General features: G+C 36.1%; 1 protein-coding gene across 3 annotated transcripts; it reads left to right on the top strand.

Annotated features, from left to right (window-relative positions):
• The first annotated feature begins 1,396 nt into the window (after positions 1-1,396).
• On the top strand, positions 1,397-25,645 carry slc7a1a (solute carrier family 7 member 1a). 3 transcript variants are annotated; one of them, XM_058790402.1, is made up of 12 exons: positions 1,397-1,575; positions 9,188-9,682; positions 9,910-10,068; positions 10,301-10,469; positions 11,057-11,190; positions 13,046-13,268; positions 15,466-15,605; positions 21,148-21,250; positions 21,334-21,539; positions 21,620-21,771; positions 22,718-22,826; positions 23,040-25,645. In XM_058790402.1, the coding sequence occupies exons 2-12, from the start codon at positions 9,310-9,312 to the stop codon at positions 23,222-23,224; spliced, it is 1,953 nt and encodes a 650-aa protein (XP_058646385.1). In that variant the 5' UTR covers positions 1,397-1,575; positions 9,188-9,309; the 3' UTR covers positions 23,225-25,645. The 3 variants fall into 3 exon arrangements, with proteins under 3 accessions (XP_058646385.1, XP_058646388.1, XP_058646387.1); XM_058790405.1 differs by lacking the exon at positions 15,466-15,605 and adding an exon at positions 15,909-16,045 and having other exon boundaries at positions 1,402-1,575; XM_058790404.1 differs by lacking the exon at positions 1,397-1,575 and adding an exon at positions 6,903-7,228.
• The last annotated feature ends 64 nt before the right edge of the window (positions 25,646-25,709 follow it).

Below are 25,709 nucleotides of genomic sequence, written 5' to 3'. Positions count from 1 at the left end.
CTTCCTTGATATATAACTGGGTTTAAAAGTATACTGGAAATTTGGGATTTAAAATATTGGTTTCTGCCTTGGTTAAAAGAAAAAAAAGAAACTGTAGTAATTGTGACTTTACACTTCACAGCTACATCTTAAAATATCACAATTGCAATTTGATTTCTTTAAAGGTATAGTTCTCATAATTGCAACTTTGTATCATGTAGTGCGACTTATTTATTGTAATTGCAACTTACTTGTAATTATGACTTGTTTGTATTTTTCCTCACAAGTACATACATTTTTTACTCTTATAGTGGAAACAAGCTTCCATTGTAATTAGTCAGTGCATATGAATTATTATTATTATTTGTAATTAGGTACGAAGTGATATTTACATAGATTCTATAGAAACACTTATTTAAACCCAAGCCAGAGAGCACAGCAGCATGTCAGTTTTTATGAATATGCAACTGTTTTCTCCCCTAGTGGTTTTTCATTAGTTTTAGCGCCGGTCACTGAAGGTATGGAGGCTCCTATTGTTTCTGGCTGGGAGTCTATGGCAGCCTATAAACCTTTAGAGGGAAATTTGGCATATTAAGAAGTGAGAGTCTAAACTGGTCTGGTATGGTCTGGTCTTGATTTCAAACCTGCTAGTGCCACCCTCTGCTCTTGAACCATGTGATCTTTTTTTTTTGATTTCTTGCTTCATTCTAAATCTCATGCATGTGGATGCCAATTTCTGCCACGAAAGATTAAAAACAAAAAGTCACTGATAAGTTAAAATCATGAGCTACTAAAAGGACGGTTACATAAATGCGGTTGACAAATATATTAAATGCTGAAAAAATATGAAAAGACTTGTCAGAATTATGACCGGCCTCATAATTTTGTCTCATAATACTGACTTCTCAAAATTGTGTATCATAAATATGACTCTTAATTAGACACTATCTCATGTTTTACTTTGTCATAATTGATTTACCAAAGCAAGATTATTTTCTTAAGTGGAAATACATGCATTCCTTATTTTGCCAGATTGGATTTTCTGTCTAATTTTGATGAAATTCTGCTTTTTCCAAACCATCCTCGAGTGTATATGAAATCTTAAGTCCTACCTAATTTAGCCTAGATCATATTTCCCCAACAAATAATAGCCCATTTCTACACCCAGCTAAATATTACTTGTATCTGAATTTGCTTTTAATATATTTATCTCGGATCGAATAATGTTTGGATCAAGGTTTTATTTTAGGCTACAACTTCCTCTTCCTTCCTTAAATTATTAAGTTGATTGTATTTGATCTACAAACCTTCTTTTATTGCTTTGAAGATGTAACCCTAACTTTGACACTGCATTCCGGTTTCTCTGCAGCAGCGAATAGTAAAAGTCGGGAGGAGCATGTACAAAACTGCAGTGAAACCTGATCCATGTACCTTACACATCGCAAATGACCACACACACACACTCACACCACCTGTCAGGAGCCCACATAACCACACAGACGCCTGAGTTGGAGGACACACACAATCCGAGGGAAGTTTTCCTGCAACACAAGTATCACTGGATCCGGTCTGTTCTTCTCTGAGACCAGCTGCAAGGTAAGACCAACATCTGTTACAGTTAACCCAGGTGCTTTCCGATCTAAAGCGTCCGTTATTGCTGTCTTACTACAGTTGCAAATCAATCTATGTGAAGCTGGCGCGGAAGGGCAGCACATGTTGGTTTAGTTCAATGCAGCGCTCCGTTGTCAGGCAGGGCAGGAAAACGTGGGACGGGGCGCACGGGGTCTCCCGCCTTGTAATGTGGTCTATCCTGCAGGGGAAAAGAGGGGTAGCTGCGGACAGTAGAATGTTTTTAGGTTAATGAAAACTGCCGCTGCTTAAGCCTGCGGTTTAGTGTGAGACGCTCGCGTGCAACTTCGTTGTTTATTTCAGTCGCGTCGAGCGCGTGCAGTACGAATGTGGCGTTACGCGCGTTTAATGGTATTTTATTATTTTGTCGTTGTGGATTTCGTCTGCTTTTTTTCTGTTATTTATTTTTCATAGCAATAACAGTCTTCTGTATAGTCAGAAACAAAATAATTTTAATGCGTTAGGTACGCAATCTACGCATGCATGTAAATATGAAATAATGAAACGGTTCATTTGCAAATAAAAGTAAAACAAAATGGACTGTAAATGTAATAAAGTAACAAAAAATTAACTCTTTAAAAAATTAGAACAGAATATTAGGAAATATTTTTGTTATACTTTGCATTAGGCTACAGGTTAAATAATGAAATGATTTTAAATGGTTTGCAGATAAATCTTTTTCTAATTATAAATCAGCTGTAGTCTCTTCTAGTAAGAGTAAACTGATCTAAAAGAGAGAGCCGCGTCACCTCATGCCATAAGTGTTGCATTAGCTTGTCTAAATTTATTTATTACTATCAGAATGTTTTTTTTAACAGGCAGATTTGAAGTTTTAAATTTTGTTTAAAAGGTAAAAATTAAGAGTCTGAGCCTCTGAGGGTCGTATAAATTTTTTTTCAGTGCTGATAATTAAATAATGTTATAAAATAATATAATTTTAAATGATTACATACTTTTTGATGTTATAAATGTCAGTAAACTTTTTTCTTTTTTATTGCAATCATGGAAAACCTTTTACCATCAACACTCACTAACACATGCCATACCATGAGCTGTATTTATATGTAAACGATTCGAAGGCGCAGCCACTAGGAGAAGTTTTCTGTTGAATGGGGCCAGTAGGGGGTCTTTATTTACTACAGCTGAGTCACTGTATGTGAAATGTTCCATCCTCAGACCAGATGCTTTCTGCAACAAAGAGGTCTTTTAATGCTACACACTGTTTCAGTAAATCCTCTGATTGCTGCTTGTAGGTCAGAGGAATTATTCATCATAAAATGTTTTTGGATAACTGTAGAATGTTTTTTCATATTACATAGATGACGGTCAAGGGCTTCATACAAGACAACTCTGATCTTTGACCATTTACACTTTTATTTACTTGTTTTTTGATGCTATAGATAGAGATACTACACTTAAATATTTACACGTGTGCGTGTCTGTTATTGAATCCCAAACTCAGTGTTGTTGACCCTTATAATATTATTACAGTCCTGGAAAGATTATTTATTTATTTTGTAATGGTGTAATGTGAAGTTCATAACATCTACAATTCTACATTTATTTGTCATTTCAAACCGAAAGCAGTTTCATTTTATTTTATGAGATTTACTGGCTCATTCTAAAAAAAAAACCCATGAGCTATCTATAGAAGGAAGTTGAAGTGTTTTGATTATGTACCTCTTGTGACTTCACGGAATCATTCTGCAGGTCTTCTGTGTTGTGTAAACTGATTGATTTAAACGTTTCTCATAACTGGGTCACAAGCATCTATCTACATCTCCAACACATAGCATGTTACCTGACACTCCACATAGAGACATGCTAAAAACAACACATTTCTGAGTGGTGGCCTAGTGGTTTAGAACCTGGGCTGCTGTCATAAAAGTTGCAGGTTGAGTCCCAGACATGTAATTAAAAATGAATGTGAGTGATTAACTCTCCATCAGCCAATTATAGTGTCTGTCAGTCCGCGTGTGTAACTTTAGATCCATTAGAGGCATTAAAATGCATAAGAAATGGTTATAAACTAACCGTTAGATTGTCAACATTTATGTCAATGTTGATGTTAGACTGATAAATCAGTGGAAAGGCAGTCATCTGAAATGGATTAAAATTGTCAGAGGCACCGCTTTGATGCAACTGCAGTGTCTAAATAGCAAGAAATTATATTGCACTTTCAAGATCTGAACCACAAATGTAATAAGTATAGCAGGCCTCTTATATTTGAGGCCCCAGGCAGTCAACATTTTTTGATTAATAATCAGTAACGAATGCATTAGTTTCCTTAAAAATTACAAGTTACAATGATTAAGCGATTTAATAATTTTTTTTAAATGATTAACTTTGCAGTTTATTTAATTTTCTAAACAATTTCACTTAAGCGTTTATTTATAATTCTATAAACCATTTTGAATTTGTCAATGTTAAATTTAGTCATTAACATAGCCAATGCATGGTGTTAGACTGAAAAGTAAACATAGCTGAATAAGAGAAATTTTGACAACAAAAATGTCATATGGACTGGTTTTTGTGCAATGATCATTAGGGCAAAAGTACATTCGTTTTATTAGATTTTTTTGTCTGTCCTCTTCAACCTATGCTTTAGTGGGAAGGTCGATGCAGTGTCACTGGTGGAGAACTGGCTTGTCTCCCAATGACAGAAAGCTGAGACTCTGTCCACCTTGGCTACCCTTCTGTCTCATGTGTATCGTCCTTTTGAAATGATCACACATCTTTATCAGGAGGAAGACGTACTGATTGAGTTGTTTTATACCGTTGAGTGAAGCTTCTTCATGTTGTCAGTATAAACAACTAAGGCATAAGACGTTAAGATGTACTTCCTGGTCAGGTATAAACTGGGTCCTGCGAGCCTACGTGCATCCATTTAAAAAGCATGTTTTCTTATAATATTGAGTTACTCAGGTGAAAGAGTCTTGAGGTATCTTTCTTGACATGCTTGTGGATTTGTTCATAACTGAACTTGTTTTCGTTTTCTTAGAGAGGTCAGACAGAGGGAGTTTTGTCAGACCGTCGGCTGGCTGCTAGCACATCCTAAATGAGTTTTTAGACATTCCTGCCAAAAACCAAAACTGAAGAATGTTTGTCACATACATTCCAACATAAAATCACAGTCACAAGTTTCTAGGCAAAGGGTAGTCGGGTGGTGCCAAGTACATTGTGCCCACTCTAAACATGCTCATATGATTGGATAAACGATGGCGAAAACACATCAACAAAACATGAGTCTGTTTTCTTTCTAGATGGACACTGTGCCCTTGACCCTGTTTCCTATCTTGCTGTTTCTAGAAGGGACTGGTTGTTATGATACACTAAACGTTTGTGACGTCAGCACTCAAGCCCATATTGATGCTAGCTAATATCTTGTTGATAATACAGTAATAAGGTTTTCTCTTCACACACTGATGAGACTTTATTGAAGTAATGATGTGGTTAAAAGCGAAATAAAAAGGCCCAAGCGTCCCAAGGCTAAAATTTCACAGCACTGCACTGCACATTGAACACCATAACAGAAAGTCGCCCACTGATTGGTGCCCAGTCAACACACCCCTGCTCAACCCACCTGCTTAATTTAGTCCGAAAAATTGCATGTGCGTGTCTATGATCACCTCGCCAGTTCTGACTGAGCTGGAATGTCAATCGATGGCACCGTTAACCTTACTCAACCCTGCTGTCAGAAGAAGCTATCAGGATTTATTTAGATGAGATTTTCCATTCTGTTTCCTGCCGACCAAGTGCTGCAAACACACATGACTGTCATGTGGATGATGCAGTTCAAGAAGAAAATTATCACTTAAATTATAGTGTTAACGGAGCTCTTAATTGTGTTTTATTTAAATATGAATCTTGTCTCAGATGTTTCTCCTGAAATCCATGGGAGAAATAAAAGATTAAGAATTTGTTCAGTAACATGAAGAATTTGTTTCCTTGGTTTATTAAAGGGTTGGTTCACCCAAAACTCACCCTTATGTCGTCCCAAACCCATAAGACCTTCGTTCATCTTCGGAACACAAATTAAGTTAATTTTGATGAAATCTGAGAGCCATTTTGTTACAGTCTTCCGCCATTTTGGAGAGTTCCGCAGAACGTAATGAACGTAATCAGCGTTGTTTACATTCAGCATTCACACGCTTTCTACTGAATGTAAACAATGCTGATTACGTTCTGGGGTACTGTCCAAAATGGCGGAAGACGGTAACTTGGGGAGAAGAATTGCTGAATAAATTGTTATTATTGTTCTCTTTGCGCAAAAAAAGTATTCTCGTAGCTGCGTAAAATTATGTCACATGGACTATTTTACCGATGTCCTTGCTATGTTTCTGTGCGTTGATCGTGATAGTATCCTAGCTGTCTATGGAGGATCAGAGAGCTCTCAGATTTCATCAAAAATATCTTAATTTGTGTTCCGAAGATAAAAGAAGGACTTACGGATTTAGAGCGACATGAGGGTGAGTAATTATTAAGTAATGACAGAATTTTGGGTGAACTATACCTTTAATTCGCTTCCCTTATTTGAGTTAAATGCAGTTTTCTCCCTGTGCTCTCTCTCGCTCTCAAAAAAAAAAGGTATTAGAGATATCATTATGAGATGTTTGTGAGTAAAACACCTCAGTTTCAAATTGTTTACAGTTGTGGTGTTGGTCTTTATGTGAGACATCTTGAAATCGTACAAATCTCTTCCAAAGTACCTTCATAGCATTTGCGGTCTTTAAGCATTCCTACAACATGGCATAGAGGCAGATCTTTCAACATGTCTGATGTCACACCAGTAGAGCAGTTTAGACCAGCTCACTCAGGGAATGCTGGGATATCTGAATGAGGTCCAACTGGACAGCAGACCCTCAGGAACAGCCTGTGCTTGGGTTACACTGATTCACCTCAGGACAGAAACCCAAATATAGAAAAATAAAAAATATCTAATTATTATCAAGCTTAATGTTAAGCCAAACAGCATTAATATAGGCCATTGTTATTATATAATTAATTTTATCTTGTATTAATTGAGCAAATGCATTATATTTAGCAGTGTATATATAGCAGTTATATATATATATAGTATATATTTTAAATACTTTCTCCTAAATATTGAATTTATCATATTTATGATATAAATGTTTAGTTATATATGTATACAATTAACACACATATGCATATGTATGTATTTTCATGTTCACACAATTTCATAAATTCGTTTGCTATCGGAGGCTTGTCTTGCAGCACATGCTCATACCAGTTGCTAAAGCCTGATCAGAAAATAATTGTGCATTTGTTTAAGAAAAAAAAAAAAAACACGGACACATTTTACTGATCCTGTCTTGTGCACAGCTTTAAACCTGAACTCTGGTTGTCTTTTCTCGGTCACACTGCTAATCTCATTTTAATGAACTTCCGGTGTTTAGATGTGAGAAATTTGGCTAAAGCTTGCTGCTGTTTCAGCAACAGGTTTGTTCCAGTCAGGCCCTCATGCCACGCTTGCGTGATTTAAATGACAACAGTTAAAGGTGCAGTACTGCTCGAGTGACTCCGCTAACCTGCTTCCACGTTTCTGAGATTCAAGACATCCGATAGCCCCTAAAGCACCCTGGGAGAGAAAGAAAAGGTCGCCACCTCTATGTCCATGGAACTTTCCATTTAAGTGTGGCTTGACAGGAAGTGACTCGTTATGTTCCCTTTGCTGTTTAGATGCGAGCTCCAAAGAAAGAAAACTAGGTCATGATTCAAAGTAGATTAATTTATAGACTCATATTCTGTGTTAAGGAACATACTTTGAAACCGGAGCCTCTCAAGATACAAGTTACACATAATTACAAGTAGATAAATTACACTCAAGCTACTATTTAAAGAAAAAGTGATTAGCTACGCGACGTGTTTCTAAGAAAATCTAGCTGACTATATTTGGTAACTACAAGGTATGTGTACATACATATATATGAGTGTGTTTATATATATATGTTAGTTAATGATTAAAAAAATTGTTTTTAATTAATTTTAATCAATTACCCAGCTAAAAATAGCTTAAATCAGCCTTTTTCTAACTCGCCGCTTTAACAGGCAGGTGTATTTTATAGGTTTAGGCTGACCGACCAACTGGTTATCCAGCTTAAACGAGCTACGACCTTAAGCAGAGCAGTTTTTAAACCATTTCACTACAGTGACTCATGCATCCCGATGCTAAGTTGCCATAACATATCTAAATGAAAGAAAAAAAAAAACGGCACATTTTTCTGCTATATCAATACACATTGGCAAAATTAGCTTTAAAATGCTGCTAAAAAAAATTTAATAGTGTGACGACTTTTAGTTATTTACTCCTGAAAGTTTTTTTTTTTTTAATTATTATTATTATGTGAGAAAACAATCAAATTTACTGCTTCACATTTGTAGTGTGATGGCTGCTTCACGCACAGAGAGATTCATTTACATTCACTTGCAAATGAACTTCTCAGAACAGGCTGTTCTCACAGAGAGCTTGCAAACATAGATCCTAGTTGTTCTTTTGCAATTGCATGTATTTTTGCCATTAAATTCCACTCTCGGTTACGTAACACATGTCAGTTTGTGTGGGTATGATAGATTATCCTCCGGTGGGCCTCTCCAGCTCTGCCACCAGTCACATTTTATGGATTTCTCTCTGTTACTCAACACTAAGGAAAAGAGTACAGGACGTAAACTGGAGGCAGCGCAGCTGTATGAACTTATTGACTGGAGAGCTGCCCCCCATTTGTTCGTACAGTACAGTACATTTTGACACTTGGCCTTTGGGAATCGCAATGTGCTTTTCATTCAAGTGGTTTGGTTGCGGTTTAGAATACAGCGTAGAGTTCCCTTGCAGTGTCATCAGATATGTACTGGGTTTGTTTTTATTGTTTGGCTTGAAGTTTAAGTGAATATGGGTCAGTGTTCTGCACGTTTTTATGTCCGTAAATAAATCACAGGACAGCTGCTATTCTCACCACAAATGTGCTGGTTTGTGTTCTGGAACTTTTAAAAAAGGACATAATGTTTGCAGTGTTTAAACACTCATATCTAGTGGAAAATATCTGGAATATACCCAGTTACTTTGGTCAAACTGGGAACGGGTAGCCACATTAACCACCACATGATTGCTGTACTTAGCATTTTTGTTCATATCTGGAAATAAAGTGTAGTGCTAAAGTAAAGTGTGATTCCTTAAGAAAAATAAAAAGTCAAAGTTTACTCAATCTATATCTTTATATCTATATCCAAAAATACATTTTGAAGAATGTACACACTGCTTTGTTTCATTTTTTTTAGGTAAACGATATTTTCAATGGTACAACTTTCCCTGGTTCCAACGGGGATTGGGCCCGTCAGTTTTTTTTTTTTTTTTTTTTGGTTTGGTTTCCAACTACATTTAATCATTATTTGGCTGTTCTTTATTGGTTTACTTTGAATGATATCAGTATATAAATATCATTAAAATGTGACATTTTACCAATAGAAAATACCGATATGGTTGTCATCATTTGACAGCATACATTTGACAAACTACCATTGCCACTTTCTCAAGTTAATTATTTAATTTTTTTTCCTAAAGGTAAACAACACATCATTGACAACATTGTGAATCCTCTGCGTTGGTGGGTGAAGCAGAAACATTGTGAGAGGAGAAACTTTGAAAAACGAGTCACAAAAAGAAGCTGTCGTCAAATCTAATCAATGATGGTTTTGAAAAAGCTTCTGCGTTTCGGGAAACAGCTGCTGAGGGTGAAGGTTGTCAACTGCAACTCGGAGGAATCGCGACTCTCCCGATGTCTGAACACCTTCGACCTTGTGGCTCTTGGTGTGGGCAGCACCCTGGGAGCTGGGGTGTATGTCCTCGCTGGAGCGGTGGCCCGGGAAAACGCCGGACCGGCCATCGTGCTGTCGTTCCTCATTGCAGCCCTGGCTTCAGTGCTCGCGGGCCTCTGTTATGCAGAGTTTGGGGCGAGAGTGCCAAAAACGGGCTCAGCGTACCTTTACAGCTATGTGACTGTAGGGGAACTATGGGCCTTTATAACTGGCTGGAACCTTATACTTTCATACGTTATAGGTGAGTCAACACACAAAATCACTTGGGAAAGTTCACCCGAAAATGAAAACGCTGTCATCATTTGCTCACCCTTAAGTCTTTCCAAACCTGTATGACTTACTTTCTTCTATTAAACACGAAAGAAGATATTTTAGGGAACTGGGTAACCAAACACTACAGTAGATCAACACCATAGTGTAGGTTTTTACATTTCCTTATGTTTTTCTCAATCTGTGAACCCTTCTCAGGTACATCAAGTGTTGCCAGAGCTTGGAGTGCCACATTTGATGAGCTGATTGGAAAAAAAATCGAGCATTTTTGTCGACAGTACATGTATATGAATGCTCCGGGCATTTTGGCAGAGTACCCAGATATGTTTTCCGTATTCATCATCCTCACTCTCACAGGTAAAACACTAATTACACAGGGAGCCATGACTGACCAATTAGAACTGAGAGTTCCAGAGTGTCGTACAGTGTACGACATATTTATGTATATAAATTGAAATATTTATTTCAAAATGGTGATTGTGAAACACTTATTTATTCTGAAAATGCAAGCTGTTGAATGTAAATATTTAGTGGATGTTTGTGTTGACTTTGTTCCGTAGTGTTTTGAACTACGTTTTGTTTGCTATAGGCCTTCTGGCCTTCGGGGTGAAGGAGTCAGCCATGGTCAACAAAGTGTTCACCTGCATCAACATCCTGGTGCTGTTGTTCATGGTTGTATCTGGACTGGTCAAAGGTACACTGAAGAACTGGCACCTGGACCCTGATGAGATTCTTAACAGAACCAATTCCACCGTTAAGTGAGTTGTTTTTTATGACATTTGGAAATTTATGTTTTCAAGGATGCCACAAAATTATATACCACTGAACAGCTTGGGGTCAGTAGTATTTTTTTTTTTTAAACAAGTCTCACGCTCACCAACAAAACAAAGCTAAATTAACAGCATCATTACTCCAGTCTCCAGTGTCACATGATCCTTCAGGAAACATTAATATGCTGATTTGATTCTCAAGAAACATTTGTTATTGTTATTATCAATGTTGAAAATGGTTGTGCTACTTTTTGTGGAAACTGCATTTTTGTAGGGTTTGTAGGAAAAAAAAAAAAACCCTGCATTTATTTGAAATAGAAATCTTTTCTATTATAAACATCTTTATTATCACTTTTGATCAATTTAATGGGTCCTTACTGAATAAAAGTATTCATTTATTTTAAAAAGGAACCTTACTGACTGCAAACTTTTGAAAAGTACTGTATATATTGACTTTTTTTTCTTAAAGTTTCCATTAGAAAACAAGTTATATATCAGCTTTTTCAGTGTATAGGCATTTTTGCTGTTTGGCATGTTAGCATGTTTAAAATGTCTACATTACTCTCTTTGAGCAGTGCCACACAGCCCCTGCCAACAGAAGAGATTCTCGGTGAAGGTGGGTTCATGCCTTTCGGCTTCACAGGGGTCTTATCAGGGGCCGCTACCTGCTTTTACGCCTTCGTTGGGTTCGACTGTATCGCAACTACAGGTAACTAAAGACTCTAAACTCCAGTGCTCTCAAATCTAATTTTTAATCTTTAGAAAGCACCAGTTTTCTCCTGAAATTCTGTTGAAAAGCTCAAATATATGATGCATGTCTACAAACATGAGGTTAGTGAGAGCAAATTGCGCAAGAGGCCAGTTTTGTATGTGTGTAAGTGTTAGATTGGTACAACAGTGAGGCTATTATTCTAGCTACAAATTTGGCTTGCATTCATGTCGCTTTGGTCAAAGTTATTTAGAGTTTCCTTTGTTTATAATATTATTGCATGGATATTCTCAGTGGATCTCTGCTTATGGTTTGCCTCTGGCCCCCCTCTTTTATGGCGGCTCACTCCCCCACATTCCCTTGCATTTGATTGGCTAGAGTGTTTCAGGGTTTGTCTAGACTCGTCTCTCGTCTCTCCCTGTAGCTGTGGTTCACATTCAGTAACCCCTCCTCATCCACATGCTGGTCAGGAATGGTAATATAGCCATGTTCCTTTGCTCTCTCTGGCACTGCTGGCATGAACACACTACTCCTCTGTTTTATGTAGTGTTCTGCACAAGGTCAAACCACAGAAACTTTTGCAGAAGCGAACATGCTCGTACTACTCACTGCAGCTGAGTCATTTTCTTACTCTGAGGCATTTTAAAATGATGGATTTCACATGCAGTGTGCCTTTAACTGATTTAATGGCAAGATTAAATGTACTGTAGTTGAATGAATGTCAATATATGTGCACTACTGTTCAAACATTTGGGGTCTGTAACACTTTCCAAAGTCTTTGAAAAGAAGTATTGTTCTCACCAAGGCTGCATTTATTTGATCAAAAATACAGTAAAAACTAAAATATTGTGAAATGTTATTATAATTTAAAATAACTGTTTTCTGTTTTAATTTAAAAAACTGTAATTTATTCCTGTGGTGGCAAAGATAAATTTTTGGCATCATTGTTCCAGTCTTCAGCGTCTAATGATTCTTCAGAAATCATTCTAACATGTTGATTTGATGCTCAAGAATCATTTATTATTATTATCAATGTTACTGCATAATAGTATTGTAGAAACTGTGGTACATTTTTTTCAGGATTCTTTGAGTAGACAGCTCAAAAGAACCACTTTCGATCATTTTTTTAATGCACATCCTTAATGAATGAACATTTTCATATCTTAAAAAAAATATTTCTTATGAACTTTTAAACATGCTACAATGATTAGCGTGAAATACAAAATATAATTGAAACAAATATCTGGATTTTGTGCATATTCATATACTGTATTTTATGGAAATATGTCTCAGATTTTAATAATAATATTATGATGATGAAAAAATTTAATTGTGCCTATATTCCTTGTAATGGCAATTTCTTAAAATTGCAATTTTATGTATTTTTTGTTATTGCAGATTTATATCTATATAATGTTAATTTTTCTTAAACTATCTCACAATTACCACTTTTTTATTTTACTTTATTTTACTTTACTTTACTTGGAAACATCCACAGTATTCGTTGAGCCACTAATTACGAGACAACCAACAATCGGTTTTCTATTTCACACAATAATGATCAGTCGTGTCATGGGATAGGATGGGACAAAATTAAACACCCACATATCAATAATGTAAAAGAGCTGAAAATAAACTGGTATCTTGTTACATTAATGTTCTCTAGGTAAAAAAAATATAATTTGATAGTCTGGGCATAGGTCTGTTTGTGGCCTCCTTTGGTTCACCCATATTATTTATTAGCTATTGACATGTTGAGCTCAGTTGCCTAGATGGATGATGCAGGTTTGAGTCCAGCCTGCAACCTTTTACTATTTCTGTTTAATAAAACACAATATCCTGTTAAATATCACAGGTGAGGAGGTGAAGAACCCCCAGAGAGCCATTCCCATTGGCATCGTCTCCTCCCTCCTTATCTGCTTTGTAGCGTACTTTGGTGTATCGGCCGCCCTCACCATGATGATGCCGTATTACATGCTGGATAAGAACAGCCCTCTTCCCGTGGCCTTTAAGTATGTCGGCTGGGAAGGAGCCACATACGCTGTGGCAGTCGGCTCCCTCTGCGCCCTGTCCACCAGGTAAGCACCAGTGATCCTTCCAGTCAGGGATTGTTTTAACACACACTACAGCCCAGTCTAGAGTAAACCGACCCTGCATGGTAGAGCACAAAAATGTACTTGAAATGAATAATTACCCATGTTCCTCGAAATGAATGGATGTAATTACCCGCAGGCCTGGTTGCAGTTTAAAAGACCTCAGTCATTTTGATAGTGCAAACTTTAGGAAGTTGACCAACCCAATCATTAAATTTTACTAAGTGAACTCAGACAACCCTAGGGAGGTTGAGAGAGTGCAATCTGGGACTGGATTGCGTGATAGCATGTGTATGTGTGTGCATGTGTGTGTATGTGTGCGTGTGTGTGTGTGTGTGTGTGTGTGTGTGTGTGTGTATATTTATCTGAGGCAGCTCATATGAGCCCCTTGCTAAAAATATAAAGGGAAATTTTATGAATCCTGTTTCTCAGTTATGCAACACTCAGTTCAGGCCATGAGTGGGAGTAAGGCTCTATGCCACATTTTTTCTATCCATAAGTCAGGCAGTAATTATTAATCTTATAGTAATGACCTACATGCATACACACCAGATGTTGTTGCTCAGAAATGTTCATGTACTATGAAGTATGAATTGTTTGTAATCTATCAAGTGAAAATGTCTTCTGCATGATCTGTCCAAGTCCTAAAACCTCTTATCCTTCTAACAACCCGCCTAACTTCTGAGTCACTAATGATAACGTCGGTAGCTGCAGAGTTAAATTAGATTTATTGGCATTTTTCTTTTTGGTTTCCAGTTAGTGCAGTATTTTCAGTATTAAATACTGTTTTGGAATCCATTCAAAAGTGAAGTGTGTAATTTTATATCTTCAAATATCTACCTACTTTTTGACTATCGGCATGAAGTCTGGTCCACTTTGCACCTTATTGTTGAGAACTGTCGCTGATTTAGACACAAACAGATTGTTTGACCAATGTGTAACCAACCATATTTCTTTCTTTCTTACTGTTAAGGAAGGGATTAATCTGATATAAATTATATATTAAAGAAAATATATAATATATATAATATAAATTATATATACATATAAATATTTTTTAAATATATAAATGTATGTGTATGTATTTATATATACATAATAAATATATACAGGACACACACATATATTATATAAACACAAACTTTTATTTTGGATGCAATTTAATCGTGATTGTTTGACAGCCCTAAAATGAATGAATAAATAAAAATAAAAAAACACAAAATACAAAGTTCTTCTAATGGATATCTGGTTTACATGCTACTAAACGCTGCAAATGAAAATTGTAGTCATAGTCAGTGTTTTGTCATATTTATTAATTTTGTAATATAAAAAGTTATATATTTACTATATAATATATATAGTAAAAAAAAAAAGTAATATATTTAATAATATTTTTATAATCTTTGTACTTCTATGAGAATAGGGAAGGCCATACCACAACTATAACATTAACGACACAGAGGAACAATATAGTAGGAATCGCTTTCAAAATGTTTTTTTTTTAATTAGTTTATTTTTTCCAGCTGATGAACTATAAAAATATTTAAAAATATAAAAAACAGCCAATCAGAATACACTCAACTTAAAAGCACTCTAGCTTTTAAAGCGACACACAACAAAACTGTAGCGCACTCTTATAATAAACTGAATGTTATTGTCCTTTGGTTTGTACTCTAGTATAGTTATCGTCTATAGTTAAAGCCCTGTGCACCTATTTCCCAGACATTGTGTAACACCAGCCTATTAAATTAGAAGTGTTTTGAAGTATTTGTAGGCTGATTTCCCTGAAGAGCAAACGCTGTGGCTATGTGGCGCTTTCAAAACATTTCTCTGTTTGTTTATGTGGTCATCTGAGGCAGAAGGGGTGGTAGATGCATATGGAAACAATCAATATTTTTGCAATGCCACTTGTTACCACAAGTACTGTACTTTGGAAATTGCATGCTTCACCTTTAAAATCATCCTTTGAATAATTCAAAATTCATGCCAAGAGATTGATCCTTATGCTCTTGCAATTAATTTCTCTTTTTTCTGGATGGTCTAATATCACTTCTGATTGGTGGGGGTGGCCTGTTTGTGGCATGTTTTTCTCTTATAATAACACCACAGCAGTGTATGAATGCACTATGTCTGTGTCTCTTTTTTGCATGGCATGGTTTGTTTTCTCCATCTCTCGCGGCAGCCTGCTTGGCGCCATGTTCCCCATGCCCCGTGTCATCTGGGCCATGGCTGACGATGGCCTGCTCTTCAAATTCATGACCGGGATCAACGAGAGAACAAAAACTCCCATACACGCCACTATAACAGCAGGCTTTGTCGCAGGTGAGCGAATTTTAATGCTACTAATCTACTGACGTCGCGTTACGTTCGCAGTATCGCACATCCGTCCACCTGGAGCATGTTGCATGGAAAAACAACGTTTTCGTAGCACTGAACCTGTAGCTGGAATGGACTGGGCGGCACAGCCTATCCCTGACAGCTACGACGGAATTTGTTTAACAGTTTTCTTCGCAAATAAACTGGATTTATCCCCTTTCTGCCTTTGACACCACCTCTGGGAGCTGCCCAGTTGGCTTATGTGTTTCTTTTCTGCTCTCTTCCTTTTTTTGATCATCCCATGATCAGTCTCTTGGGGTCCTTGTTCCCCCTCCCACGTATAATCTTTGCCATGGCCCGGGATGGTCTGCTCTTCTCGTTTCTGGCACGAGTGAGCGAGAAGAAGACGCCCGTCGTGTCCACTCTTGCCTCCGGGGTCATTGCTGGTAAGAGCAGAGGGCGTTGTGGGATTGAAGGGTTCAGCTCCAGTGGGCTGCTTTTGTTGCTGTTAGAAACATCAACCTGTACATATCTATAGGGAGGAGGTTGGAAACTCACTGTTTATGAAACACACAGCAGTTACATGTAATTGGTAGTGCTAAAGGGCTTTTTTTTTCCTTCTTTTCAAAATGATTCCAGTATTTTCCTGAAATAGAAACTTGTAAAACTGACTTTGCTGTGTTGGAATTATTTGTTTTATTGTGCAAACATGACATGTGATACCATGACGTCAGTTTTACCATACTAAAGAGTCTGTTGACATTGTGAATAGTTTTCTGTATTTCCGTTTCATGAGTTTAATTGCTCATGCTTTTAGCACTTTCCTTGAAGAGGGTATGCATATTTTTGTAAAATATTATTTTACAAAATATTATAATTTGTTTATAAGAAATTTTTTAGTAAATTTCATATTGCATATTGTTATATAATATCTGACAGTTGCCTGAGAATATGGCGAACATGGCGTTTGTGCCTTTTTTGCCCATGATTAACCCACGAATAAAAAACCTACATGCGTAAACTCCCCAAATTTAAACTTTTATGACAGAGACAGAATATTTCAGACATTTTTATTTTTATTATTATTATTATTGGCAAAATCATATCAAAAACCAACATGTTAAGTAAATCCATAGGAAATAAATACAGGTCATTGTGCAGTCTCGGTGTAGGGATATTATTTTCTTTTTTCTTTGAAGTAAAAAAATGACATTGAGGGTTTTTAGGAATTCCTGAAACATCATTTATCATTATTATTATTATTATTAGAAATGCACCCATGTATCGGCCAACAATCGATATCGGCCGATAAAAGCAATTTATTTCACTATCGGCCGATTGTTCAAAATCAGCTGATGATCAGAGCCGATTATATCCTGTCAATCAAAAGGTGGCGGAAAAACGTGTCAGACTGCAACTCATACTGTGGGTGAAGAAAATCTCTGTTGAATTTAGGGCTGTCAAAATTAACGTGACAATAAGGCATTAACAGTTAAAAAAAGCGACATTAAAGCAGGCTCTATTTGACCGGATGAATCACCCGTAGTTCAAGCCAATATTGCCAGATCCGCAGTTTTTCTCTACACCAAACATTTGTAGCATGCCTCGCATCCAATAATCACAAAGAGTTCTGTGCTTTATTACTTCTGATAAGAAACAAACTCTCAGCTTTCAAATCCTGTACATTCTATCACGAAATACAAACAATGAATGCCGTTTAGACGCTTTTAAATGTGACGTGACAGATCGCTATTGTACCTCAGTTCAAGTTCAAGTCTCTTCCAGTTTAATAAGTTATAGCACAAAATACACATGAATGTACGTCATAAGATGTTGAAAGATACAGTATGGCTTACCAAAATGTATCATGTCTGTCTAATGTAATTGCTCAATCAGTGTTTCAACTGAGGAAAGATGCCAATAAAACAGATTGTGAACAGTATGTCACATTTACCTCAGCAAAGTTATTCCGCTGTTCACAGTTCATTAGTCCCCCTCGGTCCGTTCGCCGCGGGGCCCAGTGCGACCACACCAGTTGCACCGCCCAAAGGATGGCCCTGTTTAAGTTTATGGTAACAAAAATGGTTAACATTCAACATGTTCTTTTTCATCAGTATTATTTGTGATTTGAATTTTGTGAACGGGAGTTCCTCTTTTGCTGTGCTATAAGCCGGGCTTCAGACGCTTTCACTTTCGAATTCAAATTCACGACCTTGTCACTTTTTACAAGAAGAGATAATTGTCCGTGTATGTTGCATTCATTCGTTTTATGATTTAAAATTGAAAACAGAAATATGAGAAAACGGCACCATTGATTTTCCGTTTTTACACTCGGGTAGAAAATGGATAAACAGCTTGAATGTTCGATTTCCACGTGTGGGCGGAAATTGGTCAAGCGATGATCAAATGGCTCCGTCATCATGTCGTCTTCACTTTTGTGCAACAGAATAAGAGTCCTCCTCTGTTACAGCGTTTATTGCAACTCCTGCGTTCATCTCCCTCTCATCAAACAACCAGACTAACAAATGGTTTGACACAAACCATACTGGGGCAGCGCCTAGACAGGGCTTACTTCTGTGTAGTAGAGGTCTGCAAGCCCGTCGGGTCCCGACGGAGCCCGACACGCTGAGTCAATTCGGGCCGGGCTCGGGCCATTTTTTTTTTTTACAGATCGGGCTCGGGTCGGACGCGGGCTCATTTAGCTTCTCTCCTTTTATTGTGCCCATATACGTGCAGAGCACACATGGCTACTGTATTAAATACTGATTATATTATAAATATTATACATCGCCTAAGCAATATGCAACGCATATACGCACACATTAGCATACAGGTGACCATGCAGAGCATCAGGGAGAAATTGGAGCGCGAGGAGTTACAAAAAGTTCCCAATGCTTCGGGAAAAGCTGCATTTTTGATCAGCCATGCATTTGATGATGATCCCGACTTGCCATCTCCTCACTGGATGCGCCTTTAGAGAGAAATGCATCTTTAGGGATTTTATTATTTCGTTTTAAAGTAGTAATTCAAAGCTTTCTATAGATACTATATTTATCAAGTCAGTGAGGCAAGTATATGCTGTGTTTCGGTTTTTCAGAAGCGCTCCGCTTGCTCAAAACCGAAACTGCTTTTTTTTCTTCTTTATTTTATAAAAGCATGTTTTGTTGATATTGTGAGTGCATACAAATAAAAGTAGACCCTTTACAGTTCCGAACAACGTAGCCTTACTCTTACCTTTATGAGCAAACATGACCGTGTTTTTCGAAATGTTTCCAATGCAAGTGATCGTTCTTGCGAGTCCTGTAAAGCGCGCTTCAGCTTCCACTCTCCACACAAATTACTGGATATGCATCAGTGCACATTTATGTAGGTCAAGCGTTTGAACTAACATTGTGGAGCCGTTTTATAATTATGGATTTAATTTTAGAGAAGTCGTGATGATTTGAGAAAGCTAAATTGATCAAACATAGGCTATGATCAACTCGCTGTCTGCCGCTGGCCGCTTGGTTGTTTCTTTAAAAAACAAAAACTTTCATTTAACGAATAAAAAAAAATGCTCCAAACGTTTTCTAAATTAACTTAATAAAATAACGAAACGAAATACAAACACTTTGCCATTTCATACAAAACTGAACTATTTTAATAGCTGAAACAGTAGTAGATAAGCTGTTTTGGGAGAAGGGGGAAAAAAGACGGTCTCGGGTCGGACTCGGGCCAAGAATTCTGATGAGCTGTCGGACACGGGCCGGGCTAGGGCCTGAGCGTCTCGGGCCAGGGCCGGGCTAGGGCCTAAATTTTAGGCCCGTGCAGGGCTCTACTGTGTAGGCATAGATTTTATATGGCAAATGTTAGGTGCTTATTGCAGAAATATGTATGTACCTCGGATCTGCAGCCACATTACCTTTTTAGTCTATTTCTTTGGCGCACCGCACATTTTATTTAGCTGTCCAGTTATCAAAATCTGTGTGGCAAAGCTGCGTGACATTTACATTATAGTGAAGTGCAGACCAGTACCGATTTTAGTGTGAATATAATCTTACCGCTTTTATTATTATTTCGAGTTTTTTTCATAGAGAAGTTTATATGATACTGTCATTATCCGACGGCATGTTACACATGTATATAATACATGCTATTTTTATAGAAAAGGGCATTTTTCTAACTTTATAAAATATGTCTGTCACCTTTAATATTAAATTCCTGAATTTAGTCAATATTTGAAAAATATGACATTATAAGTGTTACCAATTAAATCAATACCAACCAAAGCCATCATTGCACTGTGGCACAGAAGCTGCATCTCAAGTTGAATTTAGATGTATTTGCTAAATTAATGCTGCTCAGACGGCAGTAAATGCATTAACATAGCGATTGCATTATGGAATTAGGTTAATGTTTTAAATAAAAATTTTTTGAATAGCCTACAGAAATTTGAAATGAGTGACAAAGTGAAACAATTGGATACTTGAATTATGAAGGTTACATGGCCAGTAGGTGGTGACAAGTCATTGTGTTGATGAATGAGTCATAGAGTCATCAATTCAACCGATTCGTTCAAAATACTGATTTGTTCAGGAGCAAAGCAAATGGGTCATTGAACAATCACTCAAACGATTCATTCAAAGACTCGGATTCATTCAAGAATGAAATGCCTGTGTTTTAAGTCAAATAAAACACACTGTGTTGTGTCTAAAATGAAATCAATTTATACTCTTTATTAATGAAACTGTACTGTCTAAAATAAAAGGTAGGACTGCTGTTTCTGTTTTCGATATTAAATCAAAAAACGAAAGAATGCAACATACACCCTTGTCGCTTACATCTATTCACTGTTTAAAACTAAAACAAATGATTTAAAGATGGATTCATTCTTATTCTTAATTGAAAAGCACAACAACAATAAAACAGTAGGCTACAAACTAACATAAATAATGTAATTAACATAAACGAATAAGACGAGGCATGGCATAGGCTACACCAGAACGTTACCAAACACTGAGGAATCAAATAAATGAAGAACATTTAAAGAAAGCCTCCATAGCGTAACGTGAGATAAACAGCAAAGACAAAACCAACATGTTCACCTTCTCTGGTTTAAGAAGCAGTCTTTTATTTTACTTTCGCTTGAAAACCAAATCTCTAATTATTATTATTATTTTTAAATTGATAAAAATATTTCTAAACCCCCTTTATGCCTTCTAAGGTTAAATGTGGTATTATTTTATACCCTATTTGTGGAAAGTGCCTTTTTTCAATTTTACAATTGTTCACATCTATTTAATATTACATATGGGCGTTTAAACATGTTGATAAATATTTTATAACAGTTGATAATCCATGAATATTGACTCTTTTGATTGCAATAATATTGTTTTTTTATTTATGCATTTAACAGTTCACTGTAATGCTGGCCTAAATAGTGTTACAAAATATGCATGTTCTCTACATAAAATATATAGCTTTGAATCCTTATTAAACTGCTCACTGTAAATGTCAGTTTATCATCCAAACAGATGACCATAAATCGATCCTTTCCATTCCTGTGCAGCTATCATGGCTTTCCTGTTTGACCTGAAGGACCTGGTTGATCTGATGTCTATAGGAACTCTTTTGGCTTACACGCTGGTCGCTGCCTGTGTTCTAGTACTCAGGTTGGTAGACGCAAATCAAATGAATGAATTGAAATATTTGTGTCATTAGGCTGTTCATTGTAAAATAATATTGTGATCTACAGGTACCAGCCCGAGCAGTTTTCTCAAACATATCACATAGCCAACACACAGGAAGAGATGGAAATGAGTGAGACCATAAGTACGCCCAGCATGGGGATTCTTCCTGGCTTAGAAGAGCGGTTCAGCTTCAAAACGCTGATCTTCCCCGACATCACTGAACCCTCCAACCTTTCAGGCTTCACCGTTAACGTCTGTGCGAGTCTGCTTGGTATGAAACAATACGATACTAGATTAAGACAGATCCTGTTTTTTTTAGCACTTTATTCATATAAACTGCTTTTTTTCCAGGTCTGCTGATCTTCAGCTTCAGTCTGATGGCTGTCCTGGGTGGAACTGCAATGTGGAATATTATCGCTCTCAGCTTCCTGTTCAGCATGTGTGTCATTGTCACATTCATCGTCTGGAGACAACCTGAGAGTAAAACCAAGCTCTCTTTTAAGGTTAGTCCTCATCAAACAGAGTACCAGGATGTGGTCACACCTAATAAAATCAGTTGTTTAAGAGGTACAGTAGATTTACTATTTATAGTTTTAGTTTCATATAATTCATATAAAAGTTAGTATTAATTATTAAACACAAGAAGCCAAACACTGTTTTCTGCCATTAAGTGACACAATGCTTATTTAAATCTTTTCCGCATCTATTAAAAAAATATATTACCAAAATTTTTTAAAAGATTCATACGCAAAATTACTTGAATGCACCTTTTAAAATTATTACATGGACCCCCCCCCATTATACAACCATCCTGATATTATAATGAAAACTATATTGTTTTTGAATATATAGTTTTTCAATATATATTTTAACTTGGCCTTTTAACTTCTAAATGTTTTAAATTCATTTAAATACTTTTTTACTTTAATAAATAAGATTAAAATTCTTCTAAATTCCTTCAAAAAGGAAACCAACTATTGTTATTGTAAACTAAAATAGTTTCGGTAACTGAAATAAAGCGGAAATAAAATAAAATAAAATGTAAATGTTGGATTGAAAACCTAAAACTTGTATGAAAATAAAAAATGTTTAGGCAACTAATTAAATGTTTAAGTTGAAGTACTTCAATTACTAAAACTAAGACTGAAATAAAAATAAATTAAAGCTAAATCGAAATAAGAAAAAATGATAAAGCACAAAGTTACTAAAACTTAAACTAATAGTAAAATGAAAACGCAAAATTAAAAATATGAATAAATACTATAATAATACTAAAGTAACACTCAAGCAAACATAAATAAATTAGTACATTTCTAAGAACTTGACACGTGTTATTTTTATCTAGATTTTTAAAAGATTTTTCTATTTCTTTATTGCAGACGCTCACTGACTAATGTGCAATGTCCAGTCATTTTAAATAATAGTCATTTTTTTTATGTCTTCCAACAGGTTCCTTTACTTCCATTCATCCCCGTGGTCAGCATGTTTGTCAACGTGTACCTGATGATGCAGCTGGACAGGGGTACCTGGATCCGATTCGCCATCTGGATGTCTATAGGTACAGCACATTCTCCTGCATGAGCCAGTATGCTTGTCAAAACACCTTTGAAATATGGTCCAGCCACTCGTAAACAAGTTGTGCTACTTGTAAAGATCAAATAAAGGCTTTCAGTCATTTGATGATTACAAATGTCCTCTGGTGGGGCTCCCGAAAAGCACTTGGCACATATGCGGTCAATAATTTGTTCCATTATCCCTCTGTTCTCTCCAGGACTCATAATCTACTTTGGCTATGGAATCTGGCACAGTACTGAAGCCGCACTGGCCCATTCCAGTATGGACGAGGAACTGAGTGTGTACAAACCCGCCTGCAGCCTAAACAGGGACAGTGTGACCCCGGAAAAGGAGGCTTTCCTCTGTAACGGATCACGGGTTGATGAGGATGGAGATCTCTAATATTGAACAGTGTTACATTATTTACTCAAACTTTACATGAAAGCACACCGCCGGGAGGTTGTGAGGAGCACAGGCCGTTGCAATCGAATCAGATGGAGCTCTTTGACCCATTTAACAATGTCACTTCCTTGTCAAGACGTCTAAGAGCTTTAATTGCACACTACATGGGTGGAAGTATTTGAGTATTCTCACAACTCGAGGGTTTCGTTTCCTACTTCAGAAATCTTGAAGAAACCAAAACAGGCACAGGACCTTTTTTTGAGTGGTTGTAGAATAAAAACAAAACAAAAACAATGTAGGTATCTGTGAGCTGCAGTATTTCATGTTGACGGCTGCTTTTGTTGAATGATCTAATTGAACTTGTGCCTTTTGTCTTACTATTGCAATTGAAACTAAATCATAGTTGCTTGATCTAAATCTTGGATGTCAGTGTTTAGGGTTTTACGGATCTGAACATGCCTTTACAAAGGAGGAAATCAAATCATGCTTGGCTTTTCTGCTGAATTTGTAGTACTCTCGTGTCTGAGGTCCCATTTAGAAACATTTTCTGGCTGGTTTGAACTGCCCGGATCCAGAATTTGTAGGTTTTTGCTAGTCCACCTAGTTTAGACCTTCAGATAGTACTGCCACCTGGTGGTGTGGTAGGGCAGTCACCAGGGTTAGTTGCTTTTACCTGTCACAGTGCTGGCTACTGTGTCCTCTATGCAGATGGAGTCTGCCTCTTCGCTCGCGGCTTAATGTTGCATAAGCAGGCATTTTTTTTAGGATATTTTGAGAGAAGTTGATAAATAGGGGTATGTTTAGGTCATTTAAGGTGTTTGGATATAAATCATTGTGATACACCATTGTTGTATCATTCTCAATGATTAATGGTTATTATTATTACCAGTGTAGAAAACAGCTGCTTAACATTTTTGTGGAAACCATAATAATTTTTTTTCAGGATGATTTGATGAACAGAAAGTTAAATAGAATAGCATTTATTTGAAATATAATTCTTATTGTAACATTATAAACACTTTTGATCAAATGAATGCATTCATATAATAATAATCATTTTTAAATCTTTTTTTAAAACACCCAAACTTTTAAGTAGTAGTGTATCACGATTTCTACAAAAATCTGAAGCAACACAACTGTTTTCAACACTGATGATGGTTTCTGAAGGATCATGTGACGCTGTAGACTGGCATAATGATGCTGAAAATGCATTACATTTTAAAATACCACGAACAGTACAATTTTAAATTGTAATAATATTTTACAATATTACTGTTTTTACTGTATTTTAGTCAAATAAATACATCCTTGGTTAATGTAAAGACTTCTTTAATTTTAAAAAAAATTTTATTCCAAACTTCTCCAGTAGTGTAAATTTATTTACGCTAGTATTACCAAAAGCAATCGCCAATGTTAGTTTTTATTAGTCAGATTTTTTTTCTTTTTTTATTCTTTTGACAATGGCCTTTGAGTTACCGCCGTCATAACTTGATGATAGTAGAATAGAGGTAAGAAAGCTGGTGAGTATAATCTTGGCAATGTTAAATGTTAAAAACTTTGCATTATTGCACAATGGCATCACAAATGTTTAGAATTAAATATAGATGTTTTTTCATGTATCCCAGATGAAATACATTTCATGTATTTTCTCAGTAGCATGATTGCCATCTCTGATAACCAATCAGATGTTTTAAACTTTGTTTTAACGCTCCATCATCCAATCTGACCTCGGGAGTATTTAGTCCATTATGAATTTATATTAAGAATATATATTTATATGTTCTAGTTAAACTTCTTCATATATTCTAACCTGCTGAAGTAGTAAATTGATGTATCATTCAGACTATGCTTCTCAATCAATCAATCTATCAATCAATATTCTATCTTTCTTTGTTGATATTCCATGAATTAAGTGATTTGTAAATGACTGAAAACAGTAATGTGCAGAGGCCTTGTTCACATTTTTGGTTACAAAGGTTTTAGTAGATTAAAATGTTTATTATTTGTGATTGTGGCGGAGTTGGTGTTTGAACGTGAATTTCACATGGTTGTTTTAAACTCTTGAAACTTGGCAGTTACAATTTAGAATGAAATTACATACATACATAATGTATATTTATAAATGTTCAGCTGCTTAAATAGTTGCATAACACATTAATAAATAATATGAATAATATTTTTGTAATGAGGCAAGTAGTAAAAATAACAAAGAGCCAGATGATCTAAGATTTACCTAATATTGCATAGGGTGTACTATTACAAAAAAAAAAAATAATAATAATAATGCAATTAAAAGGTGTTGAAGTATTTTGTTTTTGTCATTTTGTGTGTTCATTTTTGGACCAGAATGCATAACATAGTAAATGACTGTCTACCTACTGTTTCAACTTGATGCTGTAAATAAAATACATTTTATTGTTATTTTTATGTTTTATAATATTTATTATTTTAAGTAAATTACATTTAGTTTAATTAATCAATTTTA

This window comes from Onychostoma macrolepis, chromosome 10 (genome assembly GCF_012432095.1).
Source record: "Onychostoma macrolepis isolate SWU-2019 chromosome 10, ASM1243209v1, whole genome shotgun sequence".
In the NCBI taxonomy this organism is placed as follows: Eukaryota; Metazoa; Chordata; class Actinopteri; order Cypriniformes; family Cyprinidae; genus Onychostoma; species Onychostoma macrolepis.
Note: the sequence above shows the minus strand (reverse complement) of the source record. Positions and strands in the feature narration are given on the sequence as shown.

Coding starts and splice junctions, on each gene's coding strand:
- slc7a1a (XM_058790402.1), top strand. CDS start 9,310: ATGATGGTTTTGAAAAAGCTTCTGCGTTTCGGGAAACAGCTGCTGAGG. Junction 21,251..21,333: donor GCCTGTGTTCTAGTACTCAG/GTTGGTAGACGC, acceptor TGTGATCTACAG/GTACCAGCCCGAGCAGTTTT. Junction 21,772..22,717: donor AAACCAAGCTCTCTTTTAAG/GTTAGTCCTCAT, acceptor GTCTTCCAACAG/GTTCCTTTACTTCCATTCAT.